The sequence below is a fragment of the Pseudochaenichthys georgianus genome, chromosome 12 (genome assembly GCF_902827115.2).
Source record: "Pseudochaenichthys georgianus chromosome 12, fPseGeo1.2, whole genome shotgun sequence".
Lineage (NCBI taxonomy): Eukaryota > Metazoa > Chordata > Actinopteri > Perciformes > Channichthyidae > Pseudochaenichthys > Pseudochaenichthys georgianus.
Genome location: NC_047514.1, coordinates 10,486,426 through 10,507,433, shown reverse-complemented (window position 1 = coordinate 10,507,433; position 21,008 = coordinate 10,486,426). Strand labels below are relative to the sequence as shown.

The 21,008-nt window shown below is 39.6% G+C and overlaps 1 protein-coding gene across 1 annotated transcript in view; it reads right to left on the bottom strand.

The window, feature by feature from the left end:
* Positions 1-21,008, bottom strand: part of mmp17a (matrix metallopeptidase 17a) — a 74,582-nt gene that overhangs the window by 48,449 nt on the left and 5,125 nt on the right. The window contains exons 3-4 of the mRNA XM_034095387.2: positions 2,118-2,250; positions 1,839-1,974 (exon numbers count right to left, since the gene is read on the bottom strand). Coding sequence (XP_033951278.1) covers positions 1,839-1,974; positions 2,118-2,250 — 269 coding nt within the window. The remainder of the gene's footprint in view (positions 1-1,838; positions 1,975-2,117; positions 2,251-21,008) is intronic.

The window sequence follows — 21,008 nt, the reverse complement described above, 5'->3', positions numbered from 1 at the left end:
CGAACTATGTCCAAAATATGCCATTTCTTTATGTATATTGTTGTGGGAATGGAAAGATAAATGAAAGAAGGCGGATATATCCATTTAACATACAGTAGGCTATGTATGTTTATTATAACATTGTTCTGTGTATCAAAATGAAAGACAACCCACACACCTATCAATCATCAAACCGTGGGGTCTTATTTCATTACTATCAACAGGGGGGGGGGCTAGTGGAGTACTTTGTGACCACAGAGCGTGAACGTTGTGATCAGCTGTTTTAGCGCAGTTCTCCAGTGAAGGGGGGGGAGGGGGGGGAAGTCTCCCTCCGCAGCCGGTTGGCGTAGTTTTGGCACAATTCCGTTGTACAGACCGACGCCAACACCAGCCCTGTCTGTGCACACGGAGACCGACTCTGTCGTCCAGTGATCTAACCGCCTTCTGGAAAAGCTTCACAAGTACGTCGGTACGCAAATGCGCTTTGTGACACAAGTGACGGTACGCATTTCAGATTACGCACATAACCTGCGTACCAGTTATGTGTTACCTGTACTACAGCAAAAGTATTCTCCGTCGGGACTTCCTGCAACAACACCACGCCGTTATCTTGATTCTGATTGGCCAGAAGACATCAAAGATGTTCTATTGAGAAGACGATCACTACGTGACAAAAGTTTTCAAAACCGTTTCTGGTCTTGGTATTTCCAGACAAGTGGCTACTGAATCAATCTTACTAACTGCTGTCTGTGCAATTCACGGCGCGAGTTGGTGGACTTTATTTTGCTTACTTTAACATCATTTTTCATGGTGGGGCTAAGCCATTTCTTGGTATGTGTGTAGCCTACCCCAGCCATACCCTGGCGCTGCCACTGGTGGGCTGTATGGGGTGGGCCATTCTGCACATGCGTTAAATTCGTTAAATATTTTAACGCAATTAATTCAAAAAATTAATTACCGCCGTTAACGCGATAATTTTGACAGCATTAAAAAAAATACATCCTTTTTCAGTGGCCTAGATAGTACTGATAAATAGTGTAACCTACTGAAACATTTTTCAGCTAGTTTTTTATCCATCTGCAAAGTACAGCGATATGATGTTTATTAGACGAGTGTTTTTAAAATGTGTTAGCTATCAATGATACAATTGTGCAGTTTCATAAAAAAGTTAATATCTACAGATTGAGACCATTTGCAATAAAAGCATACAACATTTTCCACATTATTCCCTTCCCTGTTAACTTTGGATAAGTAAATCTGATGACATATCAACGTCAAACTGTCCAAATGTGATAGAATAAAATGACCTCTTTAAATGTTGTATTTACATGATTCAAATTGAAATGTGATTTTTATTCCCGCAAATTTTGGATGAAAAGTTTTATAAAACACATTTCACAATTGGCATCTAAGAGTACAAATGGAGGTGAGCATATCGTATCGTCCACACGGTTCCGTCGCGTGCTTCAACGGCGACGCTTCCCATTGACTTTGAATGGGGTGACGTCACGCTTTGCCGAACTGCATTGTGGTTCCGTCTCGTCGCTTTGCCTCTGTTGCTCGTGCTGAAAGTTGAGAAAAGTTAAACTTTTCAAGCTTCGACGGAAGCGCCAGCCAATCAAATCATATGCCAGTACACGCGCCAGCCAATCAAATCATATGCCAGTACACGCGCTAGCCAATCAAACCATGTGATTGTGTGTCCGGGGCGGCCGATTGGTGGTGGTCGCGCGGCCGGCAAGCTTCAAAGCGACGGAACCGTGTGGACAATACGTTAGAGTAATGGTTGTTACGATTTGAAGTCTCAACGTTCACCCCTGTATTGGCCCTTACTGTACATTTCATTGATCTGATCCTACCTCCAGGATAGATGCCTCTTATCCCATTTTTTCTGAGTTGCCAGGCTTCGTTTCCTGCGGCCCACTGTCAACTCGGTGTCAGAAACATCTGGCAGGGAACATCTGGGTGTTGTCATTAGGCCCATTGTGGCTTGGTCTAAAGAGGAGAGGAAGTTATGGTTGGTAGTGTTCTGATTGGGTTACAGTCTTTCATTCACTCTTTCATTCACTCATCTATGAACACGTCCTTCATCCATCCACATTAGCACGTGATTGCCCCATAAAAACACGTCCACATACCTAAGACTCCGGTCTCCTTCAGCCCTCCGTACTTCTGCATGGCTTTGATAGCATTGGTTAGGGCCTCCTTGGTCTGAAGCTGACCAGTCACCGGGTCAGGGGGCGGGAGGTAGCCAAACTTACTCAGCCAGTCCTGGAAGGGGAAGAGCAGACAGAGTTCAAGAGTAATCCCAGGCATGTCAAGGGCTCCAAGTATCCAAGCTGCTGAGAAGGTCTGACACCTGTTCATTTTTACCGTCTGCGGATGTGTCTATGTACATCAAGGTTGTGTGAGAGCTCGAGCAAAGAAGCAATTGTACATTCGGATGATAGAAATTATTATCATTTACAAGCCAATGTCATTCTGTATCTACAAAGATAAATGACAGTAACTAAGGTTTTTGTATGTGAGTGTGTACAGAAAAGACAGGAAAGAGAGCAAGAGGAACATTCATGTAGTACTTTGTGATTCGATGTATGCATTTTAGACCACCAAGCAACAAGGAGATCTCTATTTGTTCTCAATAATGCTTAAGAGCTGCACATGGTGAGGGACATTTGAGTCTAATTGCAAAGCACAGAGTGTTGCTGATGGAGCGTAACAGTTTCATCAACAACACAGACAATCAAGATCAAGATACAGACATCTAGTTACAATTAATTTGATCTGAATTGCATTAGGGGGAAGAAAAGTTTGTTCTGCTGCGACCCATTAGCCTCAACCAATCTCTCAAACTGTCATTGAGGTATACTACACTGAGAGTCGACTTATATCTGGTATTTTTCCCTGGCGTTATAATGATTTTGCTATTTGGAATACTCAGAGATAAACTAAAAAAATTGCATTATGGTGTGAGCTAATGTTATCTCCCTTTATGGTATTAGAATATTTGTTTGAGGTTAAGCATAATGTTTTTTTTAGATGGCTAGATTATATAGGTTATTAGGCAAAGTTCATCAATACATGCTTTATTAACAGCTTGGTTGTTTAAGATAGGAAAAAAAAGACAGCATTGAAAATGAAAAGGTGGTATCAAGACTTCTGTAAATGTTGTACAAATTCACAAGAAGTATGGCCAAACTAAATGAAAAGCCCTTCATAACGGTTTATATGCAATTCCTTTTCCATTTGAGACCACAAAAGTTGCTGCCAATCAAAGAAGTGACATTGTGACATTGACTGGTTTTGCTTCATGCAAGTTGTGACTGATGGTTGAAGTGATGCTCTTTTCTCTGTTGCCTTACCCACCCCTAAGATCTTTCTTTGTCTGGTTTTTCTCTTCCTCTCATCTGTCTCGAAACAGCCAAAGCCTCCTCTTCACTCCCCAAGCCAATAAGGTGGTGACATAGAGCAAGGCATCCCTTCTGTATTGACAACGCTGGAAAAATCCCATTAAGTGAATGCTTTAGGTCCAGTGAAGGCTGATATGTGCCTCCTCATCCTTGAATTTGCCATCCCTGCACAGGGAATTTAATTTGACCCAGAGTATCATCGGGCAGGATGAGAAAATGGGAGAGGTCAAAGACTTGTAAAGAAAGCCAGGAAGTCAAATTGACTATGAATCTGAAAGAACATTAATAATGTGGTTTACAAAAGTAAGTCAAGATTTCAAAATACATTCTATTATTTATTCCACCTTTCAAGCATGATCTTAGCTAATTCTAGTTTAGTTATCAAGTTATGTTGACTGATTTAGGTTAGCGTAGCAAGCATGTGGGGTAAAGAATGCTTACCTTTCAACAAAAGACAATTCTGGAAATGTCAGTATGCATTCCTTGGTCATTGAAATTGTTAATTACATATTAACTAAATGAATTGATAATAATTGATACGGTTAAGGCAAGTTCAATTGCCAAGATGTGTTACATTAGCTCCTATCCACATTACCTGTGTGCTGATCATGTCCAAACTGCAAACAGGAAGTGGGACCTTCCAATGGGCCTTTTAGTAGAGGGAATTTGGACTATACCATGAGCAATCAATTAAGGGGGTTTCATTGTCTCAAGGTCTTTTTGAAGTTTGCAAATAACTTGGATTGTTAATATTCTTATGTGAGGACAATTATAATAATGGTGATACATTGTTTTTTAATGTTTACACAGAATTGTTGGATTATGCAGTAGTAGCAGTAGCAGCAGCACTTCCTGAGAAGAAGCTCCAAAAGAGTAGTTCATAGTAAACGTTTTTTTACAGTGTGATGATCTGTATGTAGTACAAAGCTAATTTAATAACTTCAAACTACTATAAGTACTTATTACCATCACTTTGAGTGCTGTCAGGCATTGCAACATTAACTTAAGCCATGAACAACACCTTTTTTGGGGAGAAGGTTGTAGTAACCAACATTTAAAACAAATGAGACGCATTGTAATAATAATAATAATAATATACATTAAACGTTCTATCAACCAAAACTAATTTAACAAAACCCATGTGTACTGGTGCGAATGTACATGCATCCGAAGAGACAAGAGGTTCATTTTTTTCTTTTATGTAAGAGAAGTGTGCTAGCGAGTAGCGATGAATTACATCTGCCCTGTCTACTCCACCACAACTCCTTTTCAGACTCCTGAACCCATTACATCAAACTTTTTTTCGGAGCCAGCAACTAATTTAAACCATTGTAGCTCAAAAGCTGTAAAAGCTGTCAACAAGTTCAGCGATATACAGGGGTGTCACTGTGTTCAGGTGTTCTTTAAAAATACTAAACACAAGTCATCTGAGTTCAAACGGAAACAAAAGAATATCAAAGCTTCCTGGATAAGGAGAACAATAAACCTACGCACACTTGCAGTAAAAAGCAACAATAAACCCTGACAGATAATAGAAAGGGACAGTTCAAAGATACAACCACAATTGGAAGACCGCAAATGGTTTACATTCATCTCAAATGTATTAAATCACAAGCTATTGTTGCCGTGTCTCTTGGGGTCTTCACACTTAATATAAAAAGAGAAATAAGGGAGTACATTCGGAGAGAAACACAGAATCTACAACAAATGTATCTCTACAAGGGGTCCGACACTTTGATCGCTAATTTAGATGCACACACACTCCGTCTGATGTGTGACACTGAACTGCATCCCAAAGTCTTTTTTCAAGCCTTTGATGCTTCCATATTAACTTGTTTGACTCAACAATAGCAGCAGTGTTTTTGATAGCTGTGTTCTGAGGGTGGACTCTCACTATTTTGTTCCAGAGTTGTGAAGCAGAACTAACAGAACATCTTAAATGGCAACGTGTAAGGTTTCGTTACTGCTTCAAGCGACAACACCGCTTGAAGCGGTTTTTCTCTCTTTATGATAAATTATTCAGGATCTGTGAGTATGTGAAAGAAAGACAGACGGAAGCAGACTTATAAAAGTTACCCGTCAAAAAAATAATCAAGACTTTATAAGGTCATTTGAGGAAAACTACCGGAAAGAACATTTCTCTTTGAGTTTGATGCCTTTATTGTGTTGAGTCACACTTTAAATGTAGCTCGTCTGATATGTCTCACTGGTTGGTAGGTTTCACTGGTTTTAGACAAATGCATAACAATTGCGAAGACACTCAATCGGGGCAAAAAACCTTACGCTAATGCACATTAAATTGAACGTGTTTTTTTCCGTTTTTTGAAATTAGTAACTTATTTAGTGATGGAATATCTAAGGACATGATGAGCAACAATATATCTTCCTTATATACTTTGCTATGCAAGTCTAAGAGCTCCTTTCAGTACCGGGATTTCCCTAAAAACAGCAATACAATCACAAACTACAACCTGGCCTTAAATGTAGAAACATTAAAGAACAAAATCTTCTCCCCTCTCTTTCTGCAGTAGAAAGTCGGAGCACTGGCTCAGCTGCAGTCCAGCAGCCCTGGAGATATTCATTGACTTCAGCAGTGCAAAGTCTTGCTGACGTGGGGTCTTGACCCCGTGTCCCAACTCAGGCCCGGGGGGTCCCAACCACTTAGCCTACTATCTGATCAAATTACCTGTGCAGTCCTGGAATATTAACATTCAGTTTTGATTGATGTGGTCAAGCAAGACTAAATAAAAAAAAAAAAAGAATATCTTTGAGTGAAAGCCGTGAGCTATCTATTCAAAGCATGACTGTGTCCAAAGGTTACGCAGATGGCCTCACTTTTTAACATTTTAAGTTTGATCCGTACAAAACAGAAAAGGAAATGTTGACATTTTGCAGATGGGTATACACTGGACTATTTCTTGGTCCGCACCAGTACATTTCTTAACCCCCAATGTTTTATGGGCAACTTGTCCGGCCATTTTATTCCTTTGAGATGTACTGTTGATAAAGTTAGGGATAACAGCATTTTCAACAGCAGCACAATTCACACATTTTCCACTTAAAGGAATAGCTGAAAATTATCTTTTTGGAATGTGAATAACATTTTGTTTTCCTCCTACATCTCAACATTACACAAAGGATCCAAAAACGGAATTCACTTTGAATAACGGCCCGTCCACACAGCGGCGTGCGTTGAAGCTTCCAACGCTTCTGCCCATTCACTTTGAATGGGGTAACATCACTTTTAGCCGAACTGCATTTTGGGAAGCGATGTGGAGCGTTGCTGGCGTTGCTCGCTTCAAAAGTTGAGCAATGTTCAACTTTTGACGCCTCGACGGAGGCGTCAGCCAATCGAATCATATGCCAGTACAAGCTCTAGCCAATCAAACCGCGTGCTTGTGTGTCTGGGGCGGGAGATTCATGTGATTGGTTGTTGGTCGAGTGTCAGACACGCACACCGTTGTGTGGACGGAATTTATTTTACAACTCAAGGTTATACAGGGTAACGTGAACATACCATTGTATGGCAAAATGTTTTCAACTGTACTTATTAATAGTATCTGATCAAACCAACTCTAATGATAAGGCAGATTAGCATGGTTTTTGAGTGTTTAAGTATTAATTATCAATTAATAAAAGTTTGTTGTTAAGTGTCATTAATAATAAAATCACTTAGATATACTTGAACTACAAAGTCTCCCACAAAGCCAAGCCGTCAGAAACTCTTCAGATGAATCCCTCATTGACTCCTTTGCAGTCATGTTTGTGAGAAATGTCATTAGTGGTGCAGAGTCCCCCAAGTGCTCTGCAAAGCCACATACCCGTGTTTTCGTTCCTCTTTTGGCAGTGTAATTTGAATACTGGCAGCTGTGCAGCATTTAATCAATCGGAGCCACACTTTTTCTCATCACTGTCAATAAGCTGACATTTATCATTCGCTGTATACTTGCTGGGAGACAGGGCTGCGCTGATGCAATTCACCGTGGTACAATTAGACAGCTTCCTAAATCAAACTCGCCTGTTGATGTACCACTGCGCACAACAACAGTCAATTCTCCTCAGCATGTTAGCCCGGCAGATTCTGCTTTCTGTCTCTTGGCAGTCTTTCCTTTCACATCTGTTGATCAATGCCTTGGTTGGATTATATGATGACATTTACCAAGAGAGAATAAAAATATGTCAACTGTCAGAGATGTTACTGTTTACAGTCAGGTAGCTATCCCTTCTTTGATATCTATGGCTGTAAATAGCAATGTAGGAAAATAGCATTGTTTACATCATTGCTTACTAGTAGTGTTTCTTTACTATCTTTGTTGGCATATTGCTTTAATTTGTGTAGATAAGTGGAAAAGTATGAAATAAGATGACATTTATGAATAATTTACATATTTAATGTGACAATGCATTTCATTTCCATGTCTTAGTACTTTATTATTGATATTAAAAGTTACTTTATACCTAATTCCATATTATTCCATAGGATATGTTTATAAAATCTATCCCATAAGTCATTAAAATGCCTTATTTATATTCATTCATCACAGTAAAAACATGCATAAAAAGTTGTTTTAGATAGCTTTTATATTGCGCACAGCAACTCTTTACCAATGGTTTATGAGACCCAATTATCCGGACATATTTTATGGGGATAAATTCTGTACTTCAGGACAGATCTACGAAAGCACATAACCAGTGTTGCATATGTAGATGTGAAGCATGGAGATGGATGATCACATACTTTATATTTACTCCCCCAGTACACAGAGGGCCTCCTTCTTCTACGGATTATGCACACACACACACTCTCGCTCATGTCCTGACGCAAGAGCCCATGCCAACACATCACACAAACATACATTAAAATGCCTTGTTTATATCCTCTTAAATCAATAATTCACGAAAGACATAGCATATGCTTAACACATTCGGCCCTCCACTTTCCACAAATGCGTACTTAATTGAGGTGTTGACGAATATTATAGGGTTTGACTTACTCCCAGTCTGTTTTGCAGTGCATCTACAAGTGAAAAACTATTTATCTCTGTAATCCTGAACCCTGGTTCCTGTAATCATTTAATAAAGTAAGGCAAGAGTAGGAGGAAGCAATGCATTCATAACAATATTGAAAGTTAAAGAATACAGCTCTAATAGACCTTAAAGAGCATTAAAAGTATTGTAATTCATAGTGCATTATGGTAAAGTATACATAAAGTATGTCGGTAAAGCCCTAATTAGCAGCGCTGTCTGACATAGAAATTACTCCAGACTTTCCCCAATTAAATATGTTAAATGACTTAAATGCCGGTGCTGCGAGCCAAGAATGAAAAATATTTGAGTTAGAGAAGCCAAGCTTCATGTGTGTGAGACATTGATTAATGTGGGCGCCGATTTGAAGTGTTGCTGAATTGCAGATGCATCAGTATCACGTTTGAGACGGGAGAGTTGTAGGCGAGGAAGGATGAGACAGTGTGTGGTGATTTAATACATTTTGCTTCAAGGTGTTTGGATAATGCAAATGCATTTTAAGTCAGTTGTAAAGAATAGAGGACTGAAGGTTCTGAAAACACTTTCTACAGCAGTGGTTCCCAACCTTTTTTCCCAAGAGCCCCCCCAAATGACTCTTGTTGGAAGGTATTTTAATTAAAAAGGGATAATTTAAGTTATTAATAAGGAAAAGGACTAAAGATTAGCTTTGGAATAAAACTATGGCAGTAGAAAAAGAGAAAAGTAAACAAACGTGCGCCCCTTGTCAACACGTATTAGCCAGACAATGTGATGCTAGCAGTTGTATTGAGAAGTATGGGCCGCAAGTATTACTTTTAAATATGTTTTAATACCGTTTAATGAAGTTGAGAAGCTTTAAATACTGCTTAATGAAGTTGAGAAGCTAATTAGCCATGTAGCCTGCACACAGACGTTAGCAGTGGACTTTTCCCCAGTAAGTACTGTTGTACATTGATTCATTCAGCAAGCTATGGTGGCATGAAATTGTTCCATTATTCTAAAACCCCAACAGCCTGAAAAATGTTCCTTTGGACCAAAAGCTAATTTGACCAACAGCCCCTTATCGAAAACAAATGCCCAAGCTTTCTCTTACGAGACGTGTGCAGGATGTTGTTTAAACTATGTGGCTTGCCTAGAGCAGCAGGCAGCTAAATAACACTCTTAGCTAGACAAAGTGCCTACATAGTTCCCACAGATCTTGAAAATAAAGTAGGGGATGCCATCATGAAAACAAAATATACATTTTTCCTTTTTAGAATCAGATTTTTTCTTACGGAGAACACAGTCCTTGATTTATATAACGGATATGCATGCTAGCGAAGAAACAACAACATCCATTTCGTTTTCGTTTCACTTATATGACAAATAGCCAAGTAACCAAGCCTTCTCTTCAAACTATAGCCGTTTCTGTATTGCTTGTGTTTTATTGTGCAGAGATTGTTTATGAAAAATAACCTGCGAATAGCGTGGATGCTAGTAAAACAAACAGTATTTTAAAAAATGAGCTTGATTTATACGCAAGTTAATAGTTTGTCCTCCGTTTTATTTTCACCCACTTTATTGGACCACCTCTCTATAGGCATTTCACACTTGCACCATATCCTGCATATTTTCCCTCACAACTGTTGAGTTGAAGAATGTGCTTCCTGTTTCAGTTCAAGCCCCTGTTAGCAGCGGCAGACTTGCAGGTCAAAGGTCACTGGACCTGCAAATAGAAAAAACTGCATGTTGTTTATCAAATGTATTTATCATAATTTGAACACTTCGGTGTACTATACCATTGCACAGTTTGTACAATATCACACTACCAAACTAATATCATTTCTCATACTTCGCTCTTTATTCAATTATGTCAGATCTGTGACATCACATATTTTTCTGGTCATTTAATATAATTCTGTCATCTGGCACAGACACAAAAATGTATTCCTGTCACCATGGTGTCACCAAAGCAATTTCTTTCATAAGCAGAATCCCTTTTGCCCCAGCATGTGGCCTCCTGTCCCACAATACCTCCCTGTTTAGCCCTAACGAACAGCTGCTAAGCCCCTTCATCTTCAACCTCTGACAGGAAATGACTGACTGGGAGACATTTAACCTCATGACCTCACTGACCCTGAAAAGGTCATAAAGTAGCGCAGTCCATTATAGTGTTTACATTGTTCCTTACTACGTTTGAGCAGGAGGTCAGAACTGTGCCCGACCTCCTGGACTTTTCAAAGATTACGAAGCTGGATTAGAGTCGAAGGAGAAAGTTTAAGGGGTGAATTAATTGGAAAAGTGAGTGATGTGGCATAAAACGTTTTGAGATACCACGATGTGAATCCATTAATTAATGTCAGTTAAAGATGAAGCTCTCCTTTGCCTCTCGGGTGCCCTATCCCGACAACAGAATGTGAAGACTTTTGTTATTGCTACTGGAAGAAAGAGCTGGGTGTTCAGGGCAGAACTTTACATTTCATGCACATAATGCAAAATATATAGACTTACCGATACAGGCATAAGCTTAACAGTTGCGATTTTGACAATTAAATACATACATTACTGTTCAAAAGTCTGGAGTTACCCATTATATTGATGTTTTTTTTCTACTTTCCTCAATAACATCCAATTAACCTTAAAAAAACAGTAAAGTTCCGACACTAAATGTACTGTATACAACCGAAAAAGCTTTGGCCCCAAAACAAGAAGCATTAAATGATTCAATCTGGGGGTCAATGGCCCAACAGTGTTGCATAACCTGATAATACTGTTGGAGCCTTTTCCCCCAAAATACCCTTTGATTTTGGATTTGTTTTACAGTCCAGAAAAGTGAAATCGGTATTGAAACACAACAATGTCCTCAATAGGTTTCTCCTATGGATGATATTCCCTGATGCAATTCTAGTGGTGCTTACCTATAGCCTGACCTTCTCTTTTCCACTTCTTAAAAAGGCATTCTTTTTGCACTCTGCACTTAAACAGCAACCTATTCCAATTGAATCTGCACACATTTGTTTGCCAAGTTTCCAAATCATTTTACCAAGTACTCTGATTTCTTATATTTGTATTTAACCGTTTTTCAAAAAAGGCGTTTTTTCTGCCCTTTCCATTTTTTGTTTGGTTGAACTTCTGCAGAGTTTTTGCTAATTTTTAATACAAAATAAAATCTCTTTGTAAAGAGGACATTCTGGGACCTTAAGTATGAAAGACCATTGAAATATAGAAAGTACTCCTCTAAGCTATCTGACCATCAGGCCTTTGTGGATGGTGATTTTCTTTTGAACAGCAGCGTATCTTTTTATTTCAGTTGACAGCTAAATCCTTAAAGTGGTGGCTGCATATGACAACCATCATATTTGGGATTTGTGCAGGATCCGCAGTACCTGTCCAAGCATGGCAAAATGAGCATTTTAAATTAAGAGCATTTTTCATTATGTGTGTTTTTTACACCCTAATGTTGCTAGGTTTGCATGTTGACTTCAATTCGGTTTATTGTGAGTGTTTTTTTTAGAGTTAGTCAGCCACATAAGTGTTACCACAATATATTTAGCTGTCACAGAGGAAATACATTTCTGAGTGCAAGACTGTCAAAAGCATATCCTGATATCTTTACTGCAGAAATGGACTTGGAACCAAACCATCAGTCAAGCAGTGGGGAACATTTGTAGTCGTGAAATATAATAATGAGGACTGTAAAAACAGTTGGACAAATTCTATCAGCAAGTGTGGTTTACAGGTTTCTGCTCTTGTACATGTGAAGCAACTGGAATCACATGATTTGCCAAATTTTCTTTCAATGTTCAGAAATTGAGATTCGAAGATTGAAGTTTTAGAACAAAAAACAATGTTGGGTTGCTCAAATTGAATTGATCAAATTCTGATCCATGTCCATGAATCGTATCCATCCATGTCAAATAGCGATATCCAGGCTACCAAGTAGGGGTGCAACAACTAATCGACTTAATCGATTAAAATCGATTACCAAATTAGTTGCCAACTAATTCAGTCGTCGATTCGTTGGTGACGTCATCACGTGTGTTTTACACCCCGTTAAGCTCTAACTTTATTGGTCTTTGTATCGGTACTGGAGACATTTAAAAAAGATATGTCATGTATTATTGCTACAAAGACATTATATCGTAGTCTTAGTGTCGCCAACTCGTTTCTAATATGCAAAAAGACAAACAAATGCGTCTATGATGTATTTTCGATCTTTCTCTCCCCCGCCTGCTTGCGAGGGGGCGGGGCAGTTTACACACGGGCAGCTGCAACATGCAGCAACACACACACGTGGGAGATGGCGGAGAGAACGCGCTCCGAGGTGGTTACACTTTACCCGTCTCGATGTGGAGAATGCTCGTTACCAAAAGTGGAATAAGAGTTTAGCATGTAAGGGCGGTAACACGAGCTATTTGTCTAAACATTTAGCAAAAGTGCTCCACATCCAGACGGAGGAATGCACCGGGTTCGACTGTCTTTCTAGTAGCTCTGTAGCCCCGTCCACAGTAACGTGTCCACGTCAGGTGTTATGTATGCTAGCAGCAACACACGGAGCTAACTACATTATACAAACATAATGATTAGAGGTAACAGAGTTATTTGCGGACTTTTTGTGACAGAGCCTTCAGTGTGGCATCTCCCAACCTCTGGAACTCTCTCCCCCCCGAAATCCGCAGCGCCCCAACCCTGGACATTTTCAAAAAAGCCCTCAAAACGCACCTTTTTACCAAGGCTTTCCCTACTGTATAGTTAGTTTAATAGGTTTATTTGTCCGCTACTTCCCCCCCCACCCCCTTAACCTGTCTGCCTTTTTTCCCCTACTCCCCCCCCCTACCCGACTTGTAAAGCGACCTTGGGTTTCCTGAAAGGCGCTATACAAATATTATATATTATTATTATTTAGTTTGTTAAAGTTTCAGCTATTCTTATATTTACAGTTGTGTCATCAGATTATTTAATACGATTTGTTAAAACACTGTTGTTTCTTTTGACGTGAAATATTATTTATTTAATTTGAATAAAAAGCAATGTTAGTTTTGTTCACAATTTAAGTTATTTCAATAATATATTTATTTTGGAATCAAGTATTCATCTTTATTGTCTTCATTGTTAGTTTCCACATGCCTAAAACAACCTCAAGCTAAATCTAAAAGTTGATGGCTAAATAAGAGCGTTTGAGAAATTGTGCAAGGCATACAGTAATAGTCCGAATAGTCGATTAATCGTTTCATTAATCGATAGATTAATCGATTATCAAATTAGTCGTTTGTTGCAGCCCTACTACCAAGACAGGAAATGCAATCGCACCTGAATTCGATTTTGGCCACTTTATGATGTCATAAGATTTTTTTGGCTTATTCATTAGCTCTACCCCTAGCTACCGTGTGAAGGGTCTGCTTTATGCAGACCCTTTTCTCACATTCAAGCAATCTTCTGCTTCTTATGTTGCTCTCCGCCAAAGACATTTCTCTCTGTATACCTTATTCTCGCAACAACCTTGGGCGCAAAGATGCTAATATTATTCAAAGCGGTTGTAGCAGCTTCCCATTTCATATCAGCAGCTTATTCAGAGAGATGGTTTACTTAAAGTATTACACTGGGATGATGCGGGATGCAAGGAATGAAACCTTTGCTTAAGTGTTTTTTACTGAAAAGCTCCTGGAACCAAACGGCACCTCCTGCGCTCGATTCACTGAAGAAACGAAGAACGTGGTCTCATTTGTGCAAACAGATAAGATCAAAGAGGGAGAGTATAGGGGGATAAACAGAGAGGGAAATTGCGGGTGACATGCTGCCTGAATTACACGTTTAATCAAACAGAAAATTGAGGCTGGATTGTGATTCGGTGGAAGAGAGAGAATTAATCCATGCCTGGAAATCATTCCTCTACTCTGATGCATTCCCCACAGTACACCTGCTTCAAATTGAACATGACCTCTCTCTCCTTCTTTAAACATTGTCATGCTAATTGTGTACTCAGGGTTTACTCTTGCAATCTTTATCCATCTGTCTGAAACCCTCCAAGTGGGTGATAAATAAAGCTGTGCCACAATGTAAAAAACATTTGACTTTTAGGGCATCCTATGTTGAATTCAGATAGGTATCACAACAAGTGTTAATGAGTTTAAATAATTTAATTCAGTCAGTGTAACAAAATGCCAAAGTTGGATTGTTTTATTTAGAGAGAGAAAACAGAATCTGCAGAGCACAGGACTGAACTACAGTTATATAAATGTTTTGTTTTGCTTTTCAAGAGAACCTCATGTTCCAAATCTGCACTCAGGTCAACAGGCAGCACCTCTGAAAATGAATCGGAGGAGGTTGAGTGTAAAAAATCACAGACCAATTTTGTGCTGATTGTTTAGGTGACCATGACGGACAGCCTCAACTTGAAAAAAGGACAAACAAACACGCTGTTTTGTAGATGTTAAAGGTTATTTGTTGCCGACTCAAAATAAATAAAACATCCACAGAGAAGTGGGACCTTGCATTATATTTCAACTATTGAATCCATCATTGCACCACAGAGTCCCTAAAGTGGGAGGCCCCATAAGTTATGCCATTTAGACACCGTATGCTCGATAATCCTCTGTCATTGTGCATTAGCTTTTGTCATTTCAATGATCAGAAATGTTAGTTTGATTTATGTGATCGTTTTCCACGGATACACCTTTTCCATTTTTTTTAAGAAGACCAATGTTGACATGTTTTTAAAATAGTAGGCCGGATGGCATGCCGAAAAATGTGTTACGTAACAGATGTTTGAAATGTTCATGCCTGTTTCTTTAAAAGTCGATCAGTCTACTGCCACAGCCTGTACACCAGTGGTAATCAACAAGATATGTCGACTTGTATTTGTGCTTCTATTATTGATTTTGCAAACATTTTCTCCTCTTTTTTTTTTTACCGAAATCATATTTTGATCTGTCCTCTTAGCAAAGTGCATGTATTTAACTGTAGGGAACAGTGAACATTGATCATCAGTGAAACATTTTGAGTTTCAGCAGGAAGCACAACTTGATGTGTGAATCCGGTTTAAACCACTCACTGCATTTAACAATGTGGCCATTATTCAGTGAAAATAAAAAACAAGGAAACAATGAGCCTCATTTTACTGAACAGATCAGTACATCCACGCCATCGCTTTCTTTTTAGCCCTCAAATTATCTGGCCCAGTTGATATTTTTAGCATCGTTTGTGCATACATTATATAATGTTTCCTGTGGATCCACAATGGACTTGGCACATTGTCGGCCTCTGCCTAACAGATATGTGACAAAGCTTCCGTGACAAATAGGCATCAGGAAGAATAAAGTATACACGTATATAAGCCCTTATATTGTTTACCAGTGGACATCAAAGAACAAATAAATATGCATCGCAGCAGGAAAAGAAATGATGCTTTCCCGTGACCAGATTGTTTAGTGAGGTTTAAGGAGTAAAGAAAAGTAGTGATGTCAGTCAGAGTTTTGAGCCTTTTTCTTAAATATCAACAATGAATCTCAATATATTCACACATGACATTTGTTTTATCATCTTAAAAATATAACTTTTACCGTCCCACCTCAAATTCAATGCGGGTTCGGTCGTTCAGGAAAAAAAACCCTGGGGATATTGTTGGGTTTGGTTTAGTTGTTTAGCACACTTGAGTTCCATGTAATGAGTTGTAATTCGACTGCTTTCCTCAGATTGTTTTCAGTAAACATAGAAGACAGACAGTTGAGAAAAGGCACCACAAACAATAAAAGTAATCCTTTACATTCTAGCCCACTATGTTGCAGGCAGATGGCAGGCACACACTCCACCCCGCCGAAAAACGCTCAATCATTTCAGGAAGAATTTTTCTCTGCCACAGACACAATGAGTTTATAACGAGACACAAGTCTGACTTGTTGTAAGTAGAGATGTCCCGATCCGATCACGTGATCGGGGATCGGAGCCAATCACGTGATTTTCAAAAGATCGGAAGAAAAAAATCGGGGATCCGGATTATTATTTTTTTTATAAAATATTTTTATTATTTTATTTAATGTTACAATACAAAAATGACCATGTTCACGTCTTAAAGTCATCCTGAGGACTTAGTTTTGGTTTAAAATTACACAACATTATGTATGTGTTGCTTTCTTTGGGCTTGTTTTCAGACCTGGTTGCTTATTTCTCTGAAATCTGGCAACAGAGTGGGCGCAGTGTCTAATAGTAGCAGTAAGCTATCGAGAGGCTACGTTCAGCTGGTGAGTCGGGACAGAGAAAATGTCAGGAGTTTGGAAGTATTATAAAATTGAAAGCGAAGGCAGTGTAACAGCTAGATGCAATGTTTGCAAGGCAGAGGTTCCGCGTGGTGGAAAGAACAGAGCTACGTTCAACACGACCAATCTAATACGCCACCTGAGAAACAAACAACAACAACACGACGAGTACACAGCGGCCACTCAGGTAACGGCACTGAAACAACCAACACTTTCAGAGACTTTTAAATGGAAAGAGAAACTGCCCCAGAACAGTGAAAAGGCCAAAAAAATAACAGCCAAGATAGCTGAATTCATCGCGTTGGATGACCAGCCGTTATCGGTTACCTTTGTTTTCTCTTAATGCATTGCATAAAGATCGGATCGGGAAAAATCGGTATCGGCAGAATGTCAAAATCAAATGATCGGAAGCAAAAAAAGGTGATCGGGTCATCCCTAGTTGTAAGGATACAGTACATTGTGATGGATGTGTGACACTCCGTTCCCATCTAGCTAGAGGTGTAAATGTCATTTCCAAGACACCTGGGAGGAAAATGTGTCGTCGTTTGCATGTTTGTGTGTGTGCGAGTCTGACAGCAGGGATTACAATGCGACTGTAAGTGAATCATCTAATCCCAGGTTTAGGAACAGCTGGTTGTGCGGCGTGCTGCGACTCAACTACTGTCTGTCCCTGGAGGCAGCAAGGAGGAAGATGGGGAGAAGGAAATGTTAGGAAAGAGGTAGAGAGTCAAAGAAAAGATGAGAATACAAAGATAATTTGATTCAAAGAGAAAGACAAAAGAAGAGAGGGAGAGTGAAATAAGGAAAAACAATAAAAGGTAATTGTGGAAACTCATAAGGTGGAAAGACAAAAAAGAAGTTAAGGAGGATGCAGAAAGAGAAAAGGGAAGATAAATGAAGTTATTGGGAGAAATCAGGATGAAGCAGAACATTGCACAACGCATTGACATGCACCGCAATAAGCCAGGGCCGCGTTAATCAAGCATTTGTAAGCAGTTTTATGAGTAAACTGTGCGTGCTCACATTGCCACACCAAACCTCATTTATCAGTTTCTTCTTATGTCTGACAGTGTGTGTGTCTGACAGTGTGTGTGTGTGTGTGTGTGTGTGTGTGTGTGTGTGTGTGTGTGTGTGTGTGTGTGTTTAGAGGCACTCCTGACAACAGAAAGCTCTGCCTGAAGAAACCGCCTCAGAAATACATGCACCACACATGCACCACACATTAATCTTACACGGAATTAGCATACTTGTTAGATTGATTGCCAAGTACTAAAAGAGCCAACCCATATATTGTTTGCACTGATGCAGACAATGAAGGGCCCTTCTGTTTCTGATGATAGGACAGAAGGGATTTTTATCCAAGGACTTCTTCTTTTTTTTCGGGGACTGCAGGAACCTCTGCTGCGACTGTTAATCACTGCCTTGTTTGCCATTGGCGATATTTGCTTTGTCTGTGCCAGCAGCAACTAACCTCCATTTTGAGAGGCCAGCAAGATACACCATGGCATCCCTGTGCACGTTCCAGTCCTATAAACTCAGGATGTTTAATTAGTGTGGCAAATCTAGCTAGATTGCACAAATACAATCCAGCAAACACTGTAATCATCGCACATGTATCCATTGCATACAACAAATCCTGATTTGATTATCAAACCTTGTATGTCAAGTCATAAATCATCATAAAACAGAAGTATGGATGGATAGATGGGGGGATATTTCTGCTTCTAAGTGAAGGGAAGACTTTGAAAAAATGTCACCAGAGATTCAAGATAAACAAACGTATGGAGCCAATTAGGACATCCCCCTGTAACTGGAGCTTAATTCAAGAGGGACAAGTTTTAGTGTCTCCAGTGAGGGAAAAAAAGCCCCAAACCTTCTTTGAAGTTCTTCTCTCTATGGGCGGTCATGTGGCATGGCATCGAGCCAAAGCCCACAGACACAAGGAATGAATAACGCTCGCCCAGTGCCCCCTGACAGAGGATAAAGGAGAAGACTGTAAAGGGAATAAATACTTAAACCTACAGACACCTGACAAATTATGACTCCCCTAAAGTCAAACTTCTATTTGTTCTTTAACTTTAACTCTGCACATCTCAAAGCTCCACAGTTCCAAAATTGGAAAACAAATGTCATGTGAACAAACGCGTCTATCATAATAGTTTAAGAAGGAGTAATATTGCTACGGTCACATTGTAGGCAGGGTATGAAGAGGCTTCTTCTTTAGCAGTTGGATTAAGTTGAGTTTTGAATGCATCACCTCTGGGTAATCGCAAACACAAATCACAGCGAAAAGGTCACTTAAATTGATTTTCTGTCAAAATCTCAGTTAATCAATATCACATGAAGATGTTTTTAATCTCTGTGGCTTAAATGGATATAGGAAAAACATCAATCAAAAAAACAATCGACGTAAACGTCATATGAAAATGGTACTATATTATATTATTCCACTAATGAGTATACAGACTAACGATACAAATAATAATCCGTAGCTTTGAAACAACACGTTTTTACAATGCTATGCGTCTTTGTAATTGCATTCAAGTTCAACGTTTTAGGAGGGAATTTATGAGCGTGTATTTATGGATTGTCCTTAGGTTCAGTTCATAAGGCCCACACGAATGCCACGAAATAGCTGCCATGTGTTACTATAACGCCCCTTATAAAGAAGATACGTCTCTCTAGTGTTGGCCGAGGAATGCCGGCAACTGGCATGTCAACAGTAAGTATGCACATGCAGAAATACACACACATACATGTCATGTGTGTTTGTCTCCATATGTGTTCAACTCTGTATTTTTCAAAACCAAAAAGAGCCTGGCCCTACTCAGAAAATATAACCCTGGCCTGCAATTTCCACAAAGAACTTGAAACTCAGCAGACTGTTAGTGGCTAATGATAGGAAGTTAAGTATCAACACTGGACTAACACACAGTGGGCTTAATTTCCACTTATAGTTGGATGGAGATGTATCTTATTTCAACCACCCACTCAATCTCTCTCCCGCCGCCTGTCTAATTCTCTTCATTTCACTTGGACTTTCTGAGAAATGGGATTATGACAGTCTTGCAATTGACTCGCGATAGCCCCCTTCCCTTTATTGCCCCCCCCCCCCCCCCCCCCCCATCTGCTCGGCCATGACTTGTTAAGAAATGACAAATGAGACCAACTATGAGATCACCAATGTGGCGGCGGCACACACGCAAGCAAGCATACATATATTTATAAAAAGGGACACATGAGAAGAAAGTGATATGCACACATGCACACATGCACACATGCAAAACAAAACACTTATTATTATTCTGCCAATTTCTGCAAGCAATTTCAGAGTAGCTTTGTTGTTGATTTCAGGTTTCCTTGATGTACTATTAAAGAAGCCTATTGGCAGGGATATAGATTATGTTGGGCTTTAGCATGGAAGCCAGCGCAACACCAGAAACCACTGTAATTACAAGATCTGCTCGGCACTTTGAATAGCAATGGCAACCCAAACCTTGATATGGTCGAAGACAAGAAGGAGAGGCGGGGCGCCCCGGGTTAAAATAGAACTGTCCACATGGAGTTGATTTGAGGTTTTCTATATGGGGAGCCCGGGAGTGTAATGAAGTCAGTTCAAACCATTGGAAAAAGACTTTCGCGTTCAGCTCTGTTGTGGCAGAGAGCACCCACTTGCACACATAAAAAGTACATCACTACCGTTAAAAACTGCCAGATATTTGAGATGTGTTGACCATTTTCCTCAAGAAACTCGAAACAAATAATCTGGTATGATTCAACTTTGAGTTTGTGAGTCAAGATCATTTAAATCATTCTGCTTTTAAACAAACAAGCCAACAGAGAGATGAATACCTTGTTTATTTGTAGATCACATAAAATACCCTTGCAATGCTTGAACAAATGTCTCCAAAAGGAATCTTGTGGTCACTAAAAACATGAAGCAAAAGTGTTGCATCCATCTCACATCAGTCCCTCACTGCCATGCTGCAGTGGCCGTCAACACAGTCCTGCCTCAAACCTTTGTTGAAATGGCCTCTGAGGACTTTATAAACTCTCAGAATCTCCTCAGAAATGTGCAACTCTGGAGAACTGTAACACTTAGCAAAACTGTGATGACAGATTGGATTAGAGTGGATTGAAGGACTGGTTTTCTTCCACAGTTACTCCCTCTTCCTGAGAAGCTGTGAATGTGCTACATATTACACGCTGAACTGTCTCCTGTGTCAATCATTGGGGCATGACATATTCCATCTCCCACTTGACGATCCATGGGAAAAAAGGGTCCTTGCGCTGGATATAATCATGATATGGCGCTACAGGAAGAAAGGTCACACAGCTTGAAGTGGGATATCGGTGCTAGAAGTGTCCTAATGATCTGGGATGA